Source organism: Archocentrus centrarchus, chromosome 6 (genome assembly GCF_007364275.1).
Source record: "Archocentrus centrarchus isolate MPI-CPG fArcCen1 chromosome 6, fArcCen1, whole genome shotgun sequence".
In the NCBI taxonomy this organism is placed as follows: domain Eukaryota; kingdom Metazoa; phylum Chordata; class Actinopteri; order Cichliformes; family Cichlidae; genus Archocentrus; species Archocentrus centrarchus.
This window is the reverse complement of record NC_044351.1, coordinates 16,869,587-16,894,519: the sequence shown is the minus strand read 5'-3', so window position 1 is coordinate 16,894,519 and position 24,933 is coordinate 16,869,587. Positions and strand designations below refer to the sequence as shown.

General features: G+C 42.6%; 2 protein-coding genes across 2 annotated transcripts; one reads left to right on the top strand and one right to left on the bottom strand.

Moving 5' to 3' along the window:
• Nucleotides 1-4,588: 4,588 nt before the first annotated feature.
• On the bottom strand, nt 4,589-10,707 carry parp16 (poly (ADP-ribose) polymerase family, member 16). The gene is made up of 7 exons (XM_030731961.1): nt 10,644-10,707; nt 9,549-9,745; nt 8,246-8,383; nt 7,953-8,159; nt 7,632-7,803; nt 7,136-7,280; nt 4,589-5,307 (listed from the first exon to the last, which is right to left on the bottom strand). Exons 2-7 carry the CDS (start codon nt 9,735-9,737, stop codon nt 5,172-5,174), a joined length of 987 nt encoding a protein of 328 aa, XP_030587821.1. The 5' UTR covers nt 9,738-9,745; nt 10,644-10,707; the 3' UTR covers nt 4,589-5,171.
• Nucleotides 10,708-12,071: 1,364 nt separating this feature from the next.
• On the top strand, nt 12,072-23,528 carry scamp5a (secretory carrier membrane protein 5a). Its single transcript, XM_030732565.1, has 7 exons — nt 12,072-12,270; nt 13,102-13,177; nt 13,305-13,424; nt 14,311-14,467; nt 14,552-14,653; nt 20,248-20,365; nt 21,229-23,528. Exons 2-7 carry the CDS (start codon nt 13,171-13,173, stop codon nt 21,415-21,417), a joined length of 693 nt encoding a protein of 230 aa, XP_030588425.1. The 5' UTR covers nt 12,072-12,270; nt 13,102-13,170; the 3' UTR covers nt 21,418-23,528.
• The last annotated feature ends 1,405 nt before the right edge of the window (nt 23,529-24,933 follow it).

Here is a 24,933-nt window from a genome sequence, read left to right as displayed (position 1 = left end):
AGAGTTTGTTTAAATCTGAACAGTGATTGAACCGCTGGACACAGAGAGCTGCCAACCAGAGTGCACCAAGGAGTACTGTCAGGCCAACCCTTCTGCAATCTGCTCTGCCAGGTGACTGTATTGAAGTTTTCTTAATACACACCCCCCCCCCCCCCCCCTTTTTTTTTTTTGGAGGGTTTTTTCTTAATGCCTCATCTGTTGCATTTTTTTTTAACAATAATCTGAATTTCGTGCTCTGTAGGTCTACATCTCTGGAGAAGAAAGAGTGCCAGGGCTCCTGCCAGCACACCTCCTGTTCAAGCTGTCTGCTGCTGAAGCGTCCATCGTGCTCTCAGACCTGCGCCCCGTCCGATCCTACCTGCCTGCAACACTTTGGGAAGTGTGTGCACAATCACCTGACTGCACCTCACAGTCCCATATGCCACAACAACCTCCAGGTAGCAGGAGGAACGTTATAGAAAAAAAACAAAAACATCAAATTTATCCCTAATTTTTCTTTACTGTGCTCTGAATCCAACACTCGCTTTTTTTTTCTTTACAGAGTAACTGCGAGGGGCTTTTTGCGTGTTTGGTCCCGGACTGTCCGAACTAACAGGAAACAAAGAGGAAAACGTGTAGCACAATGTAAAAAAGGCAGCTATGTTTAAAGTGTGTGAATATCTTGATCAACAATCACCATTTTTCTGCAACAGAAATTTATGTAAAATCCTGTCAAATGATTTGTATTTTAAATCTTATATTCTGTACTGTTATTATGAGCTGTATGTTTATTTATGAGGATTATGAGGCTGGATTTTTATTATTCCAGCTTTTAGTTAATGCTGTCGAGTGACGTGCACTGCTTTATACGAGCTCAGACAGTTCTTATCATTGTTTTGTTTTTTAAACATACTTTCTTGTATATTATATTAACTTCTATGTGACAATAAAGTTTAAATCATGTACTACGTCATGAAAACCCTCCTGCTTAGTAAACGGATATGTCAAATTCTCTCTGTCACGTGGGTAAAATATTAAATTACATCTTAAATTACTAGATTTCCCTATCAATGAATGAATATTCTAATCCAAATTATTACAGTCTCAATCAACCCCATAATGGCCTAGAAACAGCAGTAAACAGATGATTCATAAAAAGCTGACTAACATGATACTTTACAAATAACCTGCCTGGTGTAAAGAGACAGTTCTGGGGGTTTTTTTGTTTGTTTTTTTTAGCTATATTAGAGATAATACCATTGTATCTTACAGTGAGACTACCTATTTAAATACCGTATTTAGTAGTAATAATAATAATAATCTTTCAATAATCTTTCTAATATGTTAAGACCAAACACCTGCACCAATAGCAAACTAGCTTCCTTTAGCCTCAGCTGAGCTCAGGTGGCCAGACCAGTAAAACCACAAAAAAAAAAAAAAATGCTTCCCTTGCTTTAGTGTCAACAGGTACATTTTGAAAACATTCTCATTTACATAACCACACATTTATAAACCACATAATCAACAGGCTGAGAAGGAAAATAAGTGCAATTTCAGCAATAGGTATCAGTCTGTCAGCTGCCATAAAGTATTATCACCAGCCACTTTATTAGGTACTTTGCTAGTACTGGGTTGGACCCGTTTTACCTTCAGATTCAACAAGGTTGAATCATCACACAGTTGCTGCAGATTTGTTGGCTGTGCATCCAGGATGTGAATTGAATCTGGTGGCTGTGGAGTACAGTGAACTCATTGTCATGTTGTGCCATGGTGTGTTATCCTGCTGGAAGCAGCCATCAGAAGATGGGTGCACTGTGGTCATCTCCTTCAAGGTTCAACATGTTGTGTATTTAGAGATGCTCTTCTGCGTACCTTGGCTGTAACAAGTGGTTATTTGAGTTACGGTTGCCTTCATATCAGCTCAAAGCAGTCTGGTCGTTGTCCTCTGACCTCAATGAGGTATTTTCACCCAGAGAACTGCTGCTCATTTTCTCTTCTTCAGATTGTTCTCTGTAAATCCTAGAGATGGTTGTGTGGGAAAATCCCAGTAGATCAGCAGTTTCTGAAATACTCAGATCAGTCACATACAAATTCACATCCTCATTCTGATGCTCGATTTGAAATTCAGCAGGTCGTCTTGACCATGCAAGGTCAAGATGACCTGATTCACTGATTTGCTGCCATGTGATTGGCTGATTAGTTATTTGTGTTAACAAGCAGTTGAATAATAAAGTAGCTGCTGAGTATTCATTGCAATTTACAGATCCAAGAGGATATCTAAAAGCACCAGACCGTACTGAACTCTGACAGGCCAGTTCTCGCCTCTACCTGTACGTGAGAGTTTCGGAGCAAATGTTAGTACATAAACGCTAAATTAAGATGGTAAACGTTATACACGACTGCAGACCTGTCTTAGGTTCAGACCACTAAACAGTGAATGTTGAATCATGAATGCATGAACCAGCTGCAATAAAAGCAGGTTTTTCTAAATACAACAAAGTGAGGCATAAACATTTAGAATAGGAATAATGTAGGTACACCCTCTCTCTTCTGAGTGATTACTTCTCATTTTGGGAGTTCTTCCTGCTTCACCAGTGAGTCCCCTCTACAGTTGCTGCCCCCTTCTTGGTTGATGGTTATTGAATAACAGACCGTTTATGAGGCAGCAATAATGAAGCCTGTGCATAAAGGGAATAAAGTGTGGACCAACAATGGGCAGTTTGTTCTGTGACCTTCAAATGTGAGCCATTTCTGATGAACAGAAGCAGTTTATCTGAAGGATTTCGCAAGACGGAATTGGTTTTTAACCCAAAACAAAGGCCTGCAAAGTCTTTCATCTTCTTTTAAACTTGCTAGTCAGTCGTATCTGTGACATAATGAGACATGAAAATAATATTTGGTGTTTAGTTAAGCTACAGAGACTTGTTTCTCAATAAAGACAGACACCCGAGAAAGGCTGAAGGTGCTGTACTACCATTATTTATGAATAAATTAAATAACGTTAACACGAGCTTCACAAATGTTTTTACCCTAATTTCATTTGTCATTTTAAACTGCTGCACCCAAAAATAAATAAATAAATAGATTCTCTTTTCTACCTTCCTTGAGCCGTTAATATGCACACATCAGCATATCAGGTATCTATTAGGAAAACAGCATCTGTCACCAAAGCAGGCCGCCTCTGTTATCAAACCCATATATCACTCTCACTTTTTTCTTACTGATAAAAGAACCACAGTTAAAAGAGAACCGTCTGTGTGCCAGCTGTAATAAATGTGCCCCTGTCAGAGGTAACCCACATTTGAATGCAACACAAAACCTGAGAACAATAGAAAAGTACAGCAGACTATTATAAAAGAGACACCTCACTCCGATCCTTCACACTGTTTACATTAAAGAAAGTCATTTTAACCAGATGTGCTGTCTTTAAGGATACACGCCACACTTTGTTTTTATGCTGTCAGGATACACAAGCATAGCTGAAATTAATTTTATGATCATTATAAATCCAATACTGTGCAAGAGTTTTGAGCCACCCATTTTTAAAATTTTGCTAGGAAAATAGGTGCAGTGATTTAATGAAATGTGCAAATATACATAGAAATACACTAAGGCAAAAACAGTTTGCACAATTCTAAGAAGCTTGAAAGTCATTATTTGGTGTGGTGGGTACCGGAGAGGCCAGTCCATTGTTCCATTGTGTGTTTTTTTCCATCCTCGTATCCTTTTACTGCATTGGCAGTGTGTTTGGGATCACGGTCATGCTGAAATTGAAGCTGCTGCCAATCAGACACTTTCCAGATGGTATTGCACGGTGGATCAAAATCTGACTACTTTTCTGTGTTTGTAATTCCATAAGTTTTTTTACAAGATCTCCAAAACCACTGGCTGAGATGCAGACAAACCACGACAGGGCCTCCACCATGTTTTTACAGATGGATGCAAACGCTCACTGTTGTTCCTCTCTCCTGACTTCCTCCATATATATTGAGGACAATTTGAAACAAAATTTTCAGATTTAGATTCATCACTCAGTCAGATCTGTTGCCACTGATTATCAGTCCAGTTCTTGTGTAATTTTGGCATACCTCAGCCACCTGAGACCATTTCTGATGAAGCTTCAGTGAACAGTAGATGGATCAACTGAAGGTCCAGGTGCATCTCTCAGATCCTGTGTCAGGTCTTTGATGGATTTTTTTTTCCCCTTGCTCTTTGGGAATAACCTTGGTGGTGTAAAAAGACAATTATATGCCTAGATTCAAATAAAGAAATGGGAACAAATGATGTGTTTTGGGACAGGCTGCTAGTAACAAAGTGCCTAAAGCTACAATTTAAAATGACCTGTTATGTGTAGACAGAACACTGGTTTATCCCTTGAGTTAGGCACCTTTTTTAGGCTTAATGAGTCAAATGGTCAGTGTTAAGTCACTTAAGAGACAAACAAAAAATTCCTCTGAAAATGGTCAGGTAAAAGGATAAAAATGAGTGAAAACGCAGCCAACGTTAAACCAGCTTGTAATAAATGCATACATTTAAAAAAAAATTATATTTATTCTACACTTTTAAAGTTAGTTAAGATTTAAAAACATATCAATGTATTAACTTCTAAAGCACAGAGATTCAAAGCCAGGCCTTTAAATATTAAGAACTTAAAGTGGAATTTCAGTTCATTATTAATGCCTGAAAAACTGATTAGTGATAATAAAAGCTCAGTTAACTAGAAATTCAGTGCACTTCAAACCAGAAACAGAAAACAAAATAGACACTGATTATTTAAACAAAGATTACTGTGATTTAAACAAGTTGATTTTCTTTGTTTCCCTGTGGTTGCTGAAATTGTGTCCTCAGAGGACTAAAACAACGCGGCAACAGAGCTTAGCTACAAAACCGATTGTTTACTAAATCATACAAACTCCAGCAGAAACACAGCAACAGTCTGAAAATGAACAGAGACCTGCTTACAGATTTAATTAAAATGAATACACACGATTCTCATAGCTGCTATCTGAAAAGATATGCTATCTTGAATTAACAGTAATGATAACTATACTCTATTATACATTGTAAATAAAGAAAAGAACTATAGGAGAGAGAAAACAGAAGAAAGGTGCATAAAACTGTCTTTTCCCCCTCAGGCCTCCAGGACGGCACTGCAGATCAGAAACATCCGGGCCATCTGTCCTGTTGTCGTGTCACCTGAATAGTCTGTTCCAAAAGGACACAAAGGTGTTGGAGTTCAAGGCACCGATGAATATGAGCAGAAGAAGGTAGAGACTCATCATGATGGCAAAATGGTGTCTGAGGAGCCATGAGCGGCTGCGGGAATGCCTGAGGAAGAAAAACCGTGATCATCAGCACAGAACAGTGAGCAAACGAACCTCATTGTCAGGATGAAAACAAGCATCCATCTATTTTCATCCGCTTATCCTTTTCAGCTTGTCAGTTTTCTTAACTGATATATCAGTGAGGGTCACAGGGGAGCTGGCGCCTATTTGACATTGGACAAGAGGCAGATTACACCCTGAACCTGGATTCTGTTTAACTTTATTCAAATAGGGATAATGCACATTAATTAACATGACTACTCAGGTCCATCCAGCTGGCTCTGGGTTTAAGCAGAGATGCCTACACCACTCCTGCCACAGCCATCTCCTTTAGTTCTTCCAGGGGGACATCGAGGCATTCCCAAGCCAGCCAAGAAACAAAAACTGTCAGCATGTCTGCCTTGAGGTGCAGCATCCGCTCTTCTTTGAACAACAGTCTTTTGGGAGAGGAATGCTGTCTCAGTCTTGTCTGGTAGAGGATTCTAGCTGCTCAGCAGTGATGGGTTTTCTTCATCAAATTATTTGTTTCGTGATGCTCCAAATGTTTTCAATTTGTGAAAGTTCTGGGCTGCAGGCCGGCCAGTGCAGCACCCGGACTGCTCAACTGCGAAGCCATGCTACTGTAATAGATGCAAGTATGCGGTTTAGGACGGTCTTCCTGAAATATCCACGGCCTTCCCTGAATAACACACCATCAGGATGGGAGCATATGTTGCTCTAAACCCTGTATATACCTTTCAGCACTGATGGTGTCTTTCCAGATGTGCAAGCCGCCAGTTCCATAGACACCAATACAGAGGAATCAGTCTCCATGTTTTCCAAAAAAGAATTTCAAACTTCAATTCATACGACCACAGAACAGCTTTCCACTTTGTCTTAGTCTGTTTAAATGAACTTTGACCCAGAGAAGGTCACGGCATTTCTGGATCATGTTCACATTTGGCTTCTTCTGCACGATAGAGCTTTAACCTGCATTTGTAGATGGCACGGTGACCTGTGTTCACAGACAGTGATTTCTAGAAGTGTTCCTGAGCCCATGCAGTGATTTCCATGACAGAATCATCTATGTTTTTAATGTCCGAGTTCCTGAAGATCACAGGCATACAATATTGATTATCAGCTTTGTCCCTCACACGCAGAGATTTCTCCTGATTTTCTGAATCCTTTGATGGTATTATGTTCTGTAGATCATGAGATATTCAAAGTCTTCGCGATGTTACGTTGAGGAAAATTATTCTGAAATAGTTCCACAATTTTTAGACAGTTTTTTTGTAGACTGGTGAACTTCTGGCTGTTATAATAGCCAGAGGCCATCTTTACTTCTGAGAAACTCTGCCTCTCTAAGATGCTTTTTATACCCAATCATGTTACTGACCTGCTGCCAGCTAACCTAATGAGTTCCTCCAGCTGTTTCTTTTTAGCACCACTTACTTGTCCGGCCTTTTTTCTGACGCGTCCCAACTTCAGACGTGTCGCTGCCATCAAATAAAAAAAAAAAGCTAAAAGCTATTTTTCTTGAAAATGATGCATTCTCTCAATTTAAACATTTGATGTTTTCTTTGTTCTACCGCAAATAAAATATGGGTTTAAGAGATTTGCAAATCATTGCATTCTGGAGGACACTCAGATAAATGTGAACTTTTCAAGTTTTCACGACTTTCAACTTTCTGGTTTATGATGCAATAATGTGCCAGATGTCTAAGTTTGTATGTATGAAAAGGCGTTAAACACATGCAGACATCAAAATTTTTATCTCTAACATGGCTTATGAATGCTTTTAATCATCCATTACATGCAAGCAAGCTGCATCATTTGTCCCAGGAGATTCTTACCTGGCCAGGTGCCTTTGCTGAGAGTAAACAAGCAGGTACTTGACTCGTAAAAGTTGATTGTTGGTGACTACAAAGTATTTCTGTGGTACATCCCCTCCTTCACTGTTCTTTGCCCTCGAGCGCTGGCGGTCTATGACTTCAGAATCTGAAATGAAAAATGAGTGGGAGGCTGATTTAAAGAGCAACAAGCAGGCAGAAAATTCTTAGAAAGGATTTATACAGTTAATGCATAATTTTATATCTGATATGAAGGTCTGAAATACATTCAGGACAAAATTTAGACAACTTCTTTCCCCACAGTGTGCCATATCATAGAAGGGAGCTATCCCTGCCTTGGTACAATGTGCAGTATTAGGTGGGAGTGAGCCTGTGTGGCTGTGTTTCAGTGAGTTGGACTTTTTGGTTGCCATCTCAAAGCTTTGTAGCCGATGTTTCAGACATACTTCATTTAACTGTAGCTGAGGATCAACAGTCTGCGTTACTGAGTTAAACATACCTTTTTTCTTCACCTGGCACTTAACATCTGGATGATCAATGATTTCACACAAGGCGACACAGCTCAGTAGTGGACCTAGGATGCTTTCTCGCCAGCTGCTGCTGTGGGGACTGTAGAGGACAGCCATACTGAGGTCACTAGTGAGGTAGGTCCCCTCTCCAAACACAGAGTTCTGCAAGTAAAAAATGTCCACATAAAGGTAGTGTATCGCTCTGATTACCACTCCAGCATTTCAGCATCCTCTAAAACTCCTCCTACTCCTAAAGATCTATTACTTGATGCAGCTCTATTAAAAAAAAACAAAGATTTCAGTAGACTGACCTTGTTGAGGTGACAGTGCAGCCCGTTGTGAATGATCGAATGAAAGTTCTCCAAACGGCTCCCATGGAAAGCATAGAAAACATCTCGTCCTTCCCTCGTCCTCTCAAACCTAGCGTTCATCTGATCAGAGTACTCCAGCTCAAACAGGAAGTCTGGCACAGGCGCAGACATCCCTTCGTTTTCCGTCAGACTGCAGAGTTTGGCATACTGGTGAAGATCGGAAAAACACACTGTGAACATAAAAGCGAGTTGTAAAAGACGCTGAGGTTTATGCCTCTCTGCCTGTAACATACCTCTTCTTTCTGTAGTGTCTTTACAGCAAAGCTCTTTGAAGACAGAATCCAGTGCGCGAGAGCCAGATGATGATCTCCTTCTCCCGATCGTAGTCTCACCAGTTCTCTCACACCAGGCAACGAGTTCACATCTGCCAGCTAGAGAAGAAAACAATCCTCCCTTTTGATCATATTAACACGACCAAAGTCAACGTCTTTTACTCCTTCAAACACGCATCTCTGAAAGTGAGAAACCACTTCTGCCATTAAAGGCTTTGGTTTCACACTTGGACATGAAAGTAATTCCGCACAAAGACAGAAATCGATAACATGAACAATATATATGCATAAATATTCTTTTGATAAAATTTTCAGTAAAAAAAAAAAAACCCATAAACTTATGCATTACACAAACAGAACCAGCCTTTCATTTCTCAGCAGCAATAATTCTCAGTCAGATTTAATGAGTCAGATAACAGCATCCTATAATTTTAACGAGTCGTTTATAAAGTGGTCCTCGTAAAATGATCAAATCCTTCTATGAGTAATACTTGACATAAGGCGACCATTAACAGCCCATTACTGCCACCAAGTGCACGTATATCATATTACATTTTATCTGTTTCTATTTTATCTGAAATGTAAATGTAACTGCTATCATTGTTTCAATTATCTTAAGAGGCTATACGTCAGATAAAAATAAAAATATTCTTTCTTGCCACTCATTTACCACATGATAACAGGCCAGACTTTGTGAGTGGGAGTGCACACTTGCTACCTATTATTTACTGGGTATACTTTTTGTGAAGTAGCTATAAATCCATTTTATGTTCCACTGTTGAGTCTGCCATCCCTCTGTCTTTCTGTGTGTGTGTGTGTGTGTGTGTGTGCACATTTTTTTTCCCCGCCACATGAGGCTATGTATAATTTTTCATGTTAATAAGCATGTTTGTGCTGGGATACCGCTATCCATAGGTGGGATGATCATTCTGATCAGTTAGCTGTGTGAGTGAATATATGGCTGCTATGCCAGACTATATGAGGTGCAGTTGATGGTGGTTTTGGTGTCCTTGATGCTACCCCCTGAGGCTGTATGAGGTTTGTATGATTAAACTGGAACATTTAGGTAAGTATGTACACCAAATGGTCTTGGAAAGGCCGGGCCCACATGATTTTCTCTGTGCCTAACTATATTGTGATTTCTGTTGCTTCTGTAGGTGAGGCCCCACATTAGCTTTTAAAACAGGCTCCCAGATACTTAAGGCTACCACTGGCCTATAATAGAGGATCTTCAAGAGGTTCTGACAGTCACTTCAGCGCTTACCAACTCCTCAAAGTCCTTATTGTCACCATTTAAGTATCGAGGAGGGAATGGTCTGAGCAAAGAGTCCCTCTTGTAGCTCTGAGCAGCAGCAACAAAGAGGCTGCAGCGTAGGTCTGCTGCTACAGGGTCTCTTTGCAGGCAGGAGCACACCAGCTCTCTGACTGCTTCAGGTGGCAGCGGTGGCTGCATTCCCAGCACTGTGTACAGAAAGATAAGATAGCACAAGCATTAGTGCAGCCAAGATCTAGGTTATGCTTTAAAAGCACAAAAAACAATCAAACTCCCTAATGATAACATGTTTACGGGCTAACAAAAATGTAAGACTGCAGTCAACAATTACTTATAATATGGATTCATTTACTGATTTTCTTCCTTGATTTATTACCTCATTTTGCATCTTATGTCTTTAGATGCCTTCCTATCTGATTTAGTTTTTCCCATCACGCTTTAAGTCTTCATATTCAAGAAGCCCTCTCCTCATTTTTTAAAATTTAATTTGCTGATTTATTTTTACAATGAAATGCTCATAAACCCCTCAACTGTTAAGACTACTATAATATTATTTCACTCAAATCCTCACATTAAAAGGAGGATGTTATAATTCAACATTTGCCCTTTCTGATGAATACTGTGGCAGTATGTAATCTCGCTGCCTTTTTTTTTTTACTTTTACTTTGAAAGGGGAGACATGGTCTGCTTGGGATGCAAAGCCTGACACACACACACACACCTCACTCCTAGTTTTTTAAACTGGGGCACTGGCTAAGCTCAGCACCTCTACTACTTTAGCTTCTACTAAGTTAGATTGATCCAAACCTTTAAGACCAATATTAGGACACAAATGGAAGTTCAATCACAGTTATTAGTACTGATTTTTATTGTTACTGTATCTAGTTTCTAATGCTGTGGAAGGAGCGACGTTTGCGTAGCTAACATTAGCTGAGCCACTACAAGTGAGCATATCTGTCGCCCTTTAATAAATACAGCTTTGTCGGACTACTGCAGGTCGCTGTAGGTAATGGGGATACATCACTGTGGCACTCATATCTATTAAATTTGGCAGACAGAGTTTAGGAATATAATATTTGCCCTTACCTTCAGTCTTGCTTAACTCATAGCACTGAGGGAAAAGCTAGCGTTAGCTTCAGGCACTGCTGCGTTCAAGCGCAGTTCTGCCTTTTGGAAACTATGTGCGAAACACATCTGATAGATCAGCAGCTGAAAAAAACGTGGGAACCGCGCTGTTAAAGAAGTTTGGGACAAAGGCAGAGCACACAATTGGATTCGGTATAAACGTCAGTGTATGTTAGGTTTGCCGCCTATAAAATTTCGTTCTACTTTCTGGAGTCTAAAATTTACCAGGACACCTGAAGGCAGCATTCACGATGCAGACTGTGCTGATGTTTCAGAGAGCCATCTAATGTTTGAGAGCAGAAACTAAACATCACTGCTTCAGCTGCTGCCCAGAATTAAGGCTGTGTCCACAGCCAGAGCGTGGGCTGGCACAATAGAGAGTTTTGCGCCATGCTTCATTTCTTTATATTTTGTTATGAAAATGGGAAATAGGTACACTGGTTTAAATATGTGTAAACATACATGGAAATACAGTACACGCCTCACATTTCTGCAGATATTTAAGTATATCTTTTCATGGGACAATACTGACAAAATGACACTTTGACACAATGAAAAGTAGTCTGTGTGCAGCTTATATAACAGTGTAAATTTATTCTTCCCTCAAAATAACTCAATATACAGCCATTAATGTCTAAACCAGCGGCAACAAATGTGAGTACACCCCTAAGAGACTACACCCGTAGATGTCCAAATTGAACACTGCTTGTCATTTCCCCTCCAAAATGTCATGTGACTCGTTAGTTTTACTAGGTCTCAGGTGTGCACAGGGAACAGGTGTGTTCAATTTTGTAGTACAGCTCTCACACTCTCTCATACGGGTCAAATAAAAGTTCCAACATGGCACCTCATGGCAAAGAACTTTCTGAGGATCTTAAAAGACGTATTGTTGCGCTACATGAAGACTGTTATAGAAGCTGCACACAGACTACTTTTCATTGTGTCAAAGTGTCATTTTGTCAGTGTTGTCCCATGAAAAGATATACTTAAATATATGCAGACATGTGAGGGGTGTACTCACTTTTGTGATACACTGTATGTATGTGTATATGTGTGTGCGTTCAGTTTTTTGTTATTCATGTATTGCACTTTCATATAAATTAAACACTACTACAAAAAAAATCCCCATGTACAATCATATTTGTTTATACTTCCTATTAAAAAGTGGTATCTTTATTAGAGGAGTGTAAGATAACAGGCAGCCAATCAGGTCAGGTTGTGTAATGCCTCCTCTGATTTTTAACACTGTGCAGCCATTGGTGAAGGCCTGAAATTTTTCTGCTTTCTGATTGGTCGGTTCAGGTCAGCAACAAATCCCATATTTTTCTCTGGGCCGTGGTCCTACCCGGGCGGGTACAGCAAGGCGATGAGGAGCGGGCGGGGCGGGGTATGTGCGTAAAGAAAAGACCTTACGTCACGTGACCGCCTCTTACTCCCAAACCCATCATTTGAGGAATAACGCGACATTTTCGTCTGATTAGCGCCAGATCCAGTTGTTTTCGCCGCTGTGCTTTAATACAAATGAAATCGTAGGATGCAACTGAAACGGACGCAGGGATTCTAGCGACATTCACGGACGGAACCGGAGGTAGGACACTGCATTTTCATTCATTGCTCTCCAGCTAGAGAGGGAGGGAAATTATTGTATTTTTTTTTTTTAAAGCAGATTATAACTTCGGTAAAACCTCAAAATGTGTAGGACGGGCTGTTTACTGTGATGAGTTTGGGCTCGACTTGCTCGACGTCCGGATGAAGAAGCAGCCCCGACTCAGCAGCCTGTCGCGAAGGCTGAAGGACGCTCCTCCATCGCCCGTAATCACAATGCACTGTGTCCCACCGCAGCATCACTGCTGCCAGCCGAAAGAAATACACGCTTAAGACAGCCGGAGAGTCACAATGCATAAAAGCAACCTCAGTCAGACTGTATTTTCGTGGCACAGATTGTTTTATCTCTGCCAGAAAGGTGTCCTTCAATCCACCATACATCCACCATGACATGCACTGCAAATATGATTTTCTAACACAGTCAAATATGGAAGGTGGTTGATCGTAGCCTATTAGCAGTGATAAGGAGGTAAACAGACAGCGACGCTATGTATAGTCCAGTCTTTAAACTCTATGGGTCGCTAATACGCCTACTTTGCACCCAAAGGATATACATTTGAGGATCACGACAAGGCCACACTGTGTCCTGACGCGCGCATTACACCGCTAAAATATGTGGCCAAGAAAACAGGTTCATCTGGTGCTCTTCAGGAGGCTGGGTACCACCATGGGTACCACCATGGGTACCACCATGGGTACTACCATGGGTATCTCCTTCCTCCAAATCGTATCAGAATGTAAAAGTCTTTTATTGCAGTGATTGTGGCCTGATTGAGTGATGTTACACTCAATCATACACTTCTCTGCTGTGCAGTTTGGTTTTCAAGGCAGCTGAGACTGAAGTCTGTGTGCCTGGTTTGCAAGTGGAGGAAAGCAGTGAATCATGGCAGGTGAGCTTTCCTTTCCCCTTCGTCCATCTTAATGCACAGTCAGTCACCCCATTTGTAAAGGTTAAATAAAGCCTCTCCTGACTCGGTTTCTTCATGTGTGGCACTGAGTTATGTCTTTGTGTCCTAGAAAACAACTTCCCCCCCCTTCCTCGCTTCATCCCCCTTAAGCCGTGTTTTTACCAAGACTTCAATGAGATCCCAGACCAACATCGCACCATGTGCAAGAGGCTGTACTACCTTTGGATCTGTGAGTGCTTTTTTGCTTTGCAGTACAATTCAAAGTCGTCAGTATTTGCATGCACCTCGCAGTAAGCCATTAACCTGTCTACTCATCCTCCTCCTCCTACTGTGCTACTTTGTTTTACCCAAAATATTATGGGAACTAAAGAGTGCAAACACTCCAGTGCAGCTGGGAAGCCAGACTGACCGGTCTCATGCCACAGAGCCAGATATCCACGGTTTTCATTTTAGAAACAGATCCGAAGCACAACTGATTGGTAGAAAATGAATGGCAATTATTTCTGTTATTTGTTAACTTTGTTTCTTTTCTGTGATTGAAACCCAGATTTTGGTCCACCGATGAGAGAAAACCAGGATTTTTGATGCTATGTTGAGCTCTCAAAAACTTTTATGTCCTCTGTTATTAATCACTATTCATTACTATTATCTGAGACCCACCAACTCCACAATCAGTTATTATCTGCTAATCTAGAACACAAATTTGTAAATAAGTTGTAAAAGTAGATAGCAGCGATGTGTCAAATTGCTACATTCACATGAGCATTATGGTGTGTTTTTTCATTATCACATAGGTTCTGCTATTTGAAAACAAAAATGTAAGTCTGGTGAAAAGATAGTTTAGTGTACACATTATGTTTGGGACTTGTAGAGTAGAAATGATGTGCTGTGTGTGTGTTAAATAAATTGTACCTCTATATAATATTTTATTATTGTAGTTTTAACTCTTTAATTTCTTTAACTGGAAATATGGTATTACATAGTTGCTGATATTCATGGTGATTAAATCCTGCTGAGTTATGAGTAATACAGTCTGTGGGGTAGTGTTTGTTATTCCCCCCCCCCCAGTCTTTTATGTTTTTGTCATCCTTCCTCCTCCTCTGTGACGCTGATAGTGCATAGTGCCACACTAGCTGTGAATCTGATTGGCTGTCTGGCATGGATGTGTGGAGGCGGTGGAGCTACCAACTTTGGCATGGCTATCCTGTGGCTCATCCTCTTCACCCCTTGTTCCTACGTGTGCTGGTTCAGGCCCATCTACAAGGCCTTGAAGTAAGCCTGTTTCCCTCTGAGCGACACTTCTTCCTGCTGTTCTGCTGAATCAGATCATTTCTGATGATTATTCTCCCCCTGCAGGACTGACAGCTCTTTCAACTTCATGGCTTTCTTCTTCGTCTTCATGGCCCAGGTGGTGATCAGTATTATCCAGACTGTTGGCATTCCAGGCTGGGGAGTGTGGTAAGAGTTTGTATTTGTTTATTAAAAGTGATGTATACAGACAAAAATGCAAATTAACTGGGATTTATAGAGCACTTTTCTAGACTTATAGATCAGAAAATTCTCACTACTTCTATAGGAATTAAGAGGGTAAGAAGCAGGTGCTGCTAATCAGATGTATTTGAGTAACAGATCATCAGTAAGTGTGAACACCTCTGTTAAAGCAGAAGTTTTGGCAGTTTGCTGGACTGAAGCATTCAGGAGTATGCTAACACAATATTCCCACGAGTGTGTGCATCCAGCAAATTCACCCCAGACCATGCCAAAAATAATTTTAGAGAAACTGCAAAAAAATAAAATAAAAAAAATCCAAGAGTACAATTAGAAAAAGACTGAACAATCTGTCTGACAGCTAAAGCCTGGCCCAAAATTGGGTCATGCAACAGGACAGTGATCCCAAGCATAGCAGCAAATCTCCAACAGAATGCTGTGTTGAGACCTTGAGAGAGCTGGGCATCAGTGCTGGCAAACCTCACTGAACTGAAGCAACACTGTAAAGAAGAGTGGGTCAAAAATTTTCTACAATGTGAAAGACTGAGAAAGTCATACAGCAAATGATTACTTCAAGCTGTTGCTGATAAAGGTGATTCTACAAGCTACTGAATCATGGGGTGTACTTAGTTTTTCACAGGACTGTATCAAGTCCTGGGCAGCATGGTAGCTAGCACTGTTGCCTCACAGCAAGGAGGTCCTGGGTTTCAATCCACCTTGGCTGGAGCCTTTCTATGTGGCCTTTGCAAGTTGTTCTTGTGTTTGTGTGGGTTTTCTCCAGGTACTCCAGTTTTCTTCCACAGTCCAAAGACATGCACTTAGTACAGTTAGGTTAATTGGTGATTTTGAATTGCCCATAGGTGTGAGTCTGAATGGTCACCTGTCTCTCTGTGTTAGCCCTGCAATGGACTGGCAACCTGTCCAGGGTGTACCCTGCCTCTCGCCTTATGACAGCTGGGATAGGCTCTATACCCTTGTATAGATATATAGAGGATTATGTTATTTTTCTAATGGAAGGTTTGACCAAAATACTTTCCTAATCCAAGTAGCTTTTTGACATTTAAAGAGGCTCATTAACCCTCTAAAGATTAAGCCATCACAGGTGGTAACCCTAACCCTTCCTCAATCCTGCCCTAATGGATTTTTTACTGGAGGAACTGTGAATAGGTTTTGATGTATGTCTAGAATGATTATTTTCTTTGTTCCCTGATTGCCAAAACTTAGGAGAACAATTTAATAAATTAAAAAAATGACATTCTGCCAGCCTTGATAGCTGGGGATCGGTCCCTGGCCACTACCTGACACATTGCATCCAACCCCTACAACGCCTCCTGCGGGTGGTGGGCCTACAGGAGGGCGGGCCCATGTCTCCTCCTTGGGCCGTGCTCAGCTGGGCACAACGGGCCAAGGTCCAGCCACCAGAAACCCTCCCTCGAACCCTCTCCCCAAGATGGGGCCCCTGGCAACCTCATCACAGGCAGGGCAAACTGTTCCCTTGATGTCTCTTCCATAAGGGTCATTAGAATTGCTATTTTTCTGGCCCCTCACCCAGGACCAATTTTCCTTGGGAGACCCTACCAGGTGGCAAAGCCCCCAGACAACATAGCTCCTGAGATCACTGGGACACACAGACCCCTCCACCACAATAAGGTGGCAATTCCCTGCGGAGATCGTCAATACAAGCAGTGGAAATGAGAGTTTCCTCCGAAGGGTGGCTGGCCTCTCCCTTAGAGATAGGGTGAGGAGTGCAGTCATTCAGGAGGGGTTCAGAGTAGAGCCGCAACTCCTCCACATAGAAAGGAGCCGGTTGAGGTGGTTCAGGCATCTGACAAGGATGCCTCCTGGGTGCCTCTTGTGTGAGGTGTTCCAAGCACGTCCTACTGGAAGGAGGCCCCGGGGCAGACCCAGGACATGCTGGAAAGATTATATCTCTTGGCTGGCCTGGAAACAAACACCTTGGTGTCCCCCTGGATGAGCCGGAAGAGGTGACCGAGACAAAAACAAAACAAAACCCCAAGGAGCAGCCCAAACAAAACCCGGCACACCGACCAGGGCGGGCGGAGGGGGCCAGGAAGGAGGGCACAAGAAAAAAAACAAAACAAAAAGGCAACAGTCCAAAAAACAAACCAGGAAAGAAACAAAAAGCGGCAGCACAAGGCTGGAAAAAAGTCCATAACAAAAACCACACAGTTCTGGAGGCCGACCGTGCTCCCAGCGGCGGCGGCGACGAGGAGACAGGACTGGACGCTGACTGCGCTCCCAGTGGCGGCGGCGACGAAGAGGAGACAGGACTGGAGGCCGACCGTGCTCCCAGCGGCGGCGGCAACGAAGAGGAGACGACACAGGAGGCCGACCGTGCTCCCAGCGGCGGTGACGAAGAGGAGACGACACAGGAGCCACAGCAGGCCTGGACTCTCCTGAGCCCAGGGCGGTCGAGGACTCGGGGCACTCAGAAGACCCAGGACACTCGGAAGGCTCGGGCTGAGCGGAACATTCGGATGACTCGGAAGGCTCGGACTGAGCGGAACACTCGGAAGACTCGGAAGGCTCGGACTGAGCGGGACACTCGGAAGACTCGGAAGGCTCGGACTGAGCTTCAGGACTCCCCGGCTGCAGTGCAGGGCGCGCAGCCGTCTCCTCCAACAACTGGGACTGCTTAGCAGATCGATCGGGTGAGTCTGATGATGGAGGTGAAGACCGAGGAAGTGCAGGCAGAGTGTCTGTTTCCCTGGACAGCTGGGGACTGTCTGATGGAGAAGGCGTGGAGGATAACTGGGAAACTGGCAGTGTGGGATCTGACTGAGAGCTAGGGGAAGCTAACTGTAGGGAAGCTAACGGAGAGCTAGAGAGAGCTGACACTGGGGAAGCTGACAGAGAGCTAGAGAGAGCTGACACTGGGGAAGCTGACCGAGGGAGAGCTGACTGAGGGGAAGCTGACTGAGGGAGAGCCACAGAGGCTGACTGTGACCCTGCTGCTGCAGCTAACTGAGACTGTGACCCTGCTGCTGCAGCTAACTAAGACTGTGACCCTGCTGCTGCAGCTGACGCTGAAGATTGATGTGAAGATTTCAACCAGGCTGCCCCCACCCGCCGAACAGGAACAAGTGCTGGGAGCTTCACAGGGGCTGGCGGAAACTGGGGATACTGGGAATGAGCTGACGCTACAGCTGACTGGGGAGACTGGAAATGAGCTGGTGCTACAGCTGACTGGGGAGACTGGGAATGAGCTGGTGCTACAGCTGACTGGGGAGACTGGGAATGAGCTGGCACTACAGCTGACTGGGACGGAACGGGAGCTGGAGCAAAGGGAGCTGACACTGGAGGCTGAGGGGGAGCTAGAGCTGGGTGAGCTGGAGCTAAGGGAGCTAGAGCTGGGTGAGCTGGAGCTAAGGGAGCTACAACTGACTGGGACAGAGCTGAGGCTGAAGCTACAGCTGACTGGGACAGAGCGGAGGCTGGAGCTACAGCTGACTGGGACAGAGCGGAGGCTGGAGCTACAGCTGACTGGGACAGAGCGGAGGCTGGAGCTACAGCTGACTGGGACAGAGCTGAGGCTGGAGCTACAGCTGACTGGGACAGAGCGGAGGCTGGAGCTACAGCTGACTGGGACAGAGCGGAGGCTGGAGCTACAGCTGACTGGGACAGAGCGGAGGCTGGAGCTACAGCTGACTGAGACTGGGATTGAAAGGAGGCTGGAGCTACAGCTGACTGAGACAGAGCGGAGGCTGGAGCTACAGCTGACTGGGACAGAGCGGAGGCTGGAGCTACAGCTGACTGAGACAGAGCGGAGGCTGGAGCTACAGCTGACTGAGACTGGGATTAAAAGGAGGCTGGAGCTACAGCTGACTGAGATGGAGACACAATAGAGCGTAGCTGAGGCTTGATACCTGCGGCTGCAGCTAACGCTGAAAACTGGTGTGATGGCTTTGACCTGGCTGCCCCCACCCGCGGAACAGGAACGGGTGCAGAGGTCAGCCCGTCCGTGGCTGCCCCCACCCACGGAACAGGAACGGGTGCAGGGGGAGCTAAGGGAGCTGGAGACTCTGAAGCGCTGACTGAGGACGAGGGCTGGGTGCTTCTCACCCGAGGAGCAGGGACGGGTGCCGGAGAGAGCCCATCCTTGGCTACTCTCCTCCTTGGAGCAGGAATAGGTGTTTGTGGGGTTTTATAAACATCAGTTTCAGGGAAAGGTTGAACATGAGTATTATGCACAGTTTGATAGTTTGGTTTAGCTGGCTTGGGAAACTCAGTCACGGGGCCGGAAACACAGATGGCAGCCCTTATTGCAGCATTTGAATTGTCCTTCATATTGGCACTGAATGAATAATGGTCCTGATATACTGGCTGCATAGTCTCCCCAGACAGATGATTACTGTTCATGGAAGCCATTTGCTGGTGGTGTAGCTGGAGAGTGTGGCAAGGGTGGAGATGGAGACTCGAGGGTGGAAACAAAGTCCTTAATCCAAGTCGGTAAATAGTATGAATATTGGGGCCAGGAGCGAACCAAACGGTAAATCTTTTGCCGATACTCCTCTTTCTTTGCAGGGGATGCCAAAATCCACTGTCCCCGTGTAATGAGGAGCTGGATCCACATAGTTCTGGAAAACTGTGTCCGATGGGTCCGTACGTGGTTGCGTCGTTCTGTCACGGTGGGGGCTGTGAGCTGGGAGGGGTGGACCCAAATGCAGGACTCGACCACGACTTAACTAAAAACTGCTTTATTTCCAAACTCGAAAAATACAAAATACAAAATCTCAACCAAGGCCAAAAATCAACTGGAAGCCTGGGAGAAAAGAAAACCAAAACTCTAAGCGAAAGCACACAGCTAAGGGCTTAAATACACACAAGGGGATTAGGGCAAGTGGAAACAACAGGGGACGACAGGTGAACCAAATGAACCTAATGACAAAGGGGAAGAAAAACTAAACACAAAACACAGGGAACACGAGACTGTAAAACAGGAACTGACTAAATATAACAGACGCAGACCTAACACTGAAAACTTGACAAAGGGAACATACACAAAAAACAACAAGGGAAACTAAACAGCATACTCAAACAACAATATAACTATAAGAAACACTAAGAAACATAACCTGAAAAGTACAACAAAGAAAGCTACACAAAAGAACCTCAAAACACTGGGCCACCGGCCCAGGACCATGACACGTTCAACCATGTTATGAACGTTGATATTGCAAAGTTTGCCCACCAGAGGGTGTTCTGCAACTTCCTTATTGGCCACACTTGTTTGCATCAACAAACACAACAACCAGCTGATGGCAACAGAGCATGGGGAATTCATAACTTGTAACAATAAAACAAGCTTATTTTTAAGTTGCACTATTATATTATCTTAGTGAGGACTCATAAATAGCTACACATAACAAATGTTAGGGAAATCTGTTTATATTTTGTGTGTACAAAAGAAAGAAAAAAAATCGTCCCATATATCAGATTTTTAAATCTGATATATGGGCTCTAGATAAAAACATCAAGTTTATTATATCATTGAAATAGATCTTGTTGTGACTGCATGATGACTCTTTTGTGTTCCTCTTCAGTGGCTGGCTGGCCACCATCACCTTCTTCAGCACCAACATTGGCTCAGCTGTGGTCATGCTGATTCCCACCATCATGTTCACTGCAGTGGCTGTTCTCTCCTTCATCGCCCTCTCAAAGGTGAGTGATAGATTTTGGCTGGAAAAAAATAAGAAAGAAACCCAGCTTCATGCCACGCTGTGGCAGACAGGTGTTAGGACCAAGGGGGTCCGAGGGGTAATGAGGAGGGAGCAGAAACATCAGGGAACACAGGTGAACAGAATAAGACTAACAAGACCAAGGAAGCAAAACAGAATACAATCCACAAGAGACAAAGACTAGCAAAGTAAAACAGGTAGTAACAGACGAGACAAACGAAATGTAAAACAGAAGCCTGAAAACTGAAACAAGTTAAACAGACACTCATGAAAACAAGGATCACAAGACCAGCAAAAACAATGAAACTCAAACTATTACTCAGATGCAAAAATATAAAATAAACATGAGTTTACAAGTCCAAACCCATTACACTTGATTACATGATTACAATTTGGTGGTAATTACTTTTTCACATAAGTCCAGCTTTGGATAACTTTTCCCCCTCAACAAATAAAAACCTAATTTCAAAACTGGATTTTGCATTTACTTGGGTTATCTTTGTCTAATATTAAAATTTGTTTGATGATCCGAAACATTCAAGCGTGACAAATATGCAAAAAACTAAGAAATCGGGAAAGGGGCAAGTATAGTTTCACGGCACTGTATTTTGCAGCTTCATACAGATTTTTGGGGTCTAGAATTGCTTTTTGATAATAAAAGTTGCCAATACATGGTCATGACATTGCCATTGATATAAAAAGTGTGGTGCCACTACAGAAAAATGATAAAATGTAACTTTTCTTTGTGGTAATTTGGTAAATTTTACAAGTCAAAAGAAATAAATTTATACTTAAAAGACAATAAAATGTCTTTTGAATCCCATCTCTCCGTTCTGTCTTTCATAGGTGCATAACTTCTACCGTGGCAGTGGTGGCAGCCTGGGTAAAGCCCAGGAGGAGTGGGCTACGGGTGCCTGGAAGAACCCCCATGTCCAGCAGGCAGCCCAGCAGGCGGCCATGGGGGCTGCTCAGGGTGCCATGCAGCAGAACCAGTACTCAGCAGCTCCCACCTACAATTACGACGAACCGATGTAGGGCAGAGGAGGGGGCCAGGTGGCCGAGTGGGAGAACTAAAAAGGGATCAATTAAGAACACAATTCAGAATTAGGTGCCCGTCATGATAACACTGTAAGCTAAACTCAAACAGAACAATGTAGAAGTCATGTTTTTGGTGCAAATGTACTGGGATTTCAGTTTTTCACTTGATTCACATTATTATTGACAGTAATATAAAAAACAACAACAACAAAAACTGTTGTTACTGTTGTTTTATGCTGCTCAGTTTCACCTGGTCAATGTTGCTTTCCAACAGAGACAGCCTAATATAGGTAAACCCAATCCCCTGAGCATCATCAGTTTATTTGAGTAGGTGGTCTCCAATGTCACTCTGTAAATTTTTGAATGACCTTTAATGTGATATTTAAGGGACCGAAACAGCTATATTGTTAAGGGTGTTTACTTTTATTAGCCTTGAAGATCACCATTGCTAAAACGTTTATTTCTCAACTGCTGTACTGGACTAGCTATTCGCCTGACAGCTAAAGTCTTGTATACAAATGTCAAGAAACTTTTATTTCCCATTTGACCTTTTTGGGAAACACCCTAATTTATTTTCTTGCTGAGAGTTAGATGGGAGTATAATATCATCCCCATGCGTCAACAATAAATGGAATACCTTTGCTAGTAGCTAGCTAGCTTAGATTAGCCAAAAGACTGGAAATAGCTGAAACAGAGAGCTTAGCTTTATCCGGAGATAGCAAAATCCACTTAGCAGCAGCTCTAATTATCTGACTAACTTGTTTTATGTCACTTAAGAAGCTCTTATGGGCTCGACACATGGGGAGTGTTGTTGCTCCCACTCAATTCATTTCCTATGGAACTTGTGCAATGAGGCGACAATCGCTTGCTCTCCTCCAGCCAAGCAACCAGCGAAATTCGTGCATGTGAAATTTTGAGCTCGTACATGTAGACGTGCACATGCGGGCAGGCGACCCGACTCAGCAAAGTTCAACTTTTGTCGCAGTTGCATGGCACTAAAACCAATCAGTGAGGGTTCCATTGACTGACCAATGAGCGGAGAGTATGCTACACGCTGCAGTCTGCAACCACTTTCAACATAGAGGAAAGCATCATTTTAGCTGTGTTTGACTTTCCTATATTATATGACACTTCACACAGTGATTATCAAGATACACATAAAAAGGCAGCCGTATGGAAACTGGTTGGTGCCAGGGTGAATCTGTCCGGTAAGTTTTCTCCACTGTAAGATTAGTGAAGTCTTATCTTAGCATGTGTATAACATCAATATTTACTATCACTACGAATACTGAAATGTCAAAATCCCTCCAATTTCATAACCAATCAAATTTCTTGGAGACAAGTGACGTGAGACAGCGATTCGCAATGCTGCCGTCGCTATCGCGTCCCGTGTGTTGGGTTTCACCCCAGTGGCGATGAGGGCCAATTATCGCTGTCGTTTGTCACTCCCCGTGTGTCGACCAGAGGCAGATTTTGTTACATTTTAACAAAGCCACACTAACTGTTTCTCACCGTTGAGTAAATCGATGTCCAACTGCCCAACTGGTTGGCGAGTGGTACCTGGAGGTTGCTGGCTGTGAAATCAGTCAAAAAGAGCATGCTACACCAACAACCCCCTTGTGATTGCTTTAGTCAGTAGCAGGTTTCCGCAGTCGCCCTTAGTTTGACTCGAAGACACTGACTTGTCTGCAAACTGTCACTAACTACTTGCCAAGTGGCAGTAAAACTTGAAAAAATGTGTCTTAAATTAGAAATGGAGAGCGTTGTGCTGTTTGAAACACGTTGGGAGCACCGCTGAGGCACAACTTCTACTTTGAAGGCAAACGCTCTGTTTCCAGTTTGCACTGCAATTTGCACAGTACCGTCACAGCGCTGAGAGTAGCTACACAGTGTTTGTAGACAAGTTGGCATCTTCCATGCAACCTATTGGCAACCGTAGCAGTCTGCTAGCAACCAAAGCAAATGTTATATTTATCATATAGATATGACAGTGGTATTATTGTTCATTTCTTTACTTACAGCAAGAAATAAATTAGGTCAAACTACCTATTTGTTAAAGATGGTACAGTTGAATTAAACTTTGGTATTTTCTTTTAATTTTGCTTTAATACCAGTCAAGAAATTCATCATCTTTTTCTGTTTTCTTCTTTTTTTTTTTTTTTTTTTTTTGTTGAAAAAATTTTTTTAAACCATCCATCCATGAACTAAAATCAATGTTTTAAAAATAGAAATATGGAGTTTTTGTTCTGGTGACCTTTTTGTCAGTTTAAGTCTTTTTTTTTTGACATTCTCAGGAAAAATGTAATAGCTGTTTTTAAATTCTACCTGTAAAGCCCATAGAGCTTCAGTATGTCGGGCTTTTGTCTCCTTATAACGCCCCTATTAGACCATTCAGGACATTTGGTTTTGTTGGTACATACTGATTATATGTTGAGCAGGCTGAGTTTAGTTAATATATTTCTTTTATTTCATGTTACAGTGAAGCACACGCAGTATTTAAAGATTGCAGTTTATTGGTCAAACATTCCAAATCGATGTTATTGTACAGGTCAAACTGAAAGAAAACCAAAACACTTGCAGGTTATGGTAAATAATAGTAATAATTGTTGTAGGTGGTCATAACATTGTATGGAGTAATGGATGTTTACTCCCCCTTTGGCAAATTCTCCCACTTACCCCTACATGTAAATGCTTCGATGACTCCTTGTTTCTGAAGTTCTGGATTTCAGGCCTTAGTGTGTTATTTCGTGGATGTTGGTGTTATTCCATGAGTCGGTGTAATATGAAATCTATATAAAAGAAAACAGAATATTAAATTCAATCCAGTTATTTCTTTATGGAGTGAAACTTCACAAAAGGACATTTGTGTGTAGCCCCGGTGAGGCCTGATGTGTTCGGTCGGAGACGGTGTCGTGTTGGTTTCTCTGAGTCTTTGAAACCTTCAACGTTCTGTAGATGGTTCTTACAGTAATACAGTATTAGAATTAAAATAGTGAAGATACCTGAATGCTCATTACTTTAAAGTCTGTGAGTCGTCTTGTCTGATTGTGATGACGTGGTATTCAGTAGGCTGTTTGTTGTATTACTTCTAAGTTGTTTGGTTTTTGTACCAACCTCTTTTTTTTCTGTGTATCTGAATGATGTGTGGGAGAGTTTGAAGCACATGTTTTGTTGTGTCTTTCTGTGGCTGTGCGTAAATGTTTTTAATTATAATTTTTTCTCTCTCTTTTTTTTGTTTTTGGGAAAAAAGTAAGTAACGTTTGCACTGGTTTTCCTCTTGGCATCAGTGCACAATGCATTCAAAGTGGAGCAATACTAGCTGGGGTCCTGCTGTGCAGCCTTTAAATACAGGGTGAAATATTAACAACCCCAACCTAAAGTGTCATAAAATGAACAGTTAGCCTGTTTTCGAGTTGGACACCGCTTGTATGATTTTACAGTTGCATAGCATTTTCACCAGCACATACACATACAGAAGTAATGAAGTGTAACCCTGTATAAAGTACTATACAT

Coding starts and splice junctions, on each gene's coding strand:
- parp16 (XM_030731961.1), bottom strand. CDS start 9,737: ATGCAGCCACCGCTGCCACCTGAAGCAGTCAGAGAGCTGGTGTGCTCC. Junction 8,160..8,245: donor AGACACTACAGAAAGAAGAG/GTATGTTACAGG, acceptor GATCTTCACCAG/TATGCCAAACTCTGCAGTCT. Junction 7,804..7,952: donor TGCACTGTCACCTCAACAAG/GTCAGTCTACTG, acceptor TTTTACTTGCAG/AACTCTGTGTTTGGAGAGGG.
- scamp5a (XM_030732565.1), top strand. Junction 13,425..14,310: donor GCTGTACTACCTTTGGATCT/GTGAGTGCTTTT, acceptor TGACGCTGATAG/TGCATAGTGCCACACTAGCT. Junction 14,468..14,551: donor CCCATCTACAAGGCCTTGAA/GTAAGCCTGTTT, acceptor CTCCCCCTGCAG/GACTGACAGCTCTTTCAACT.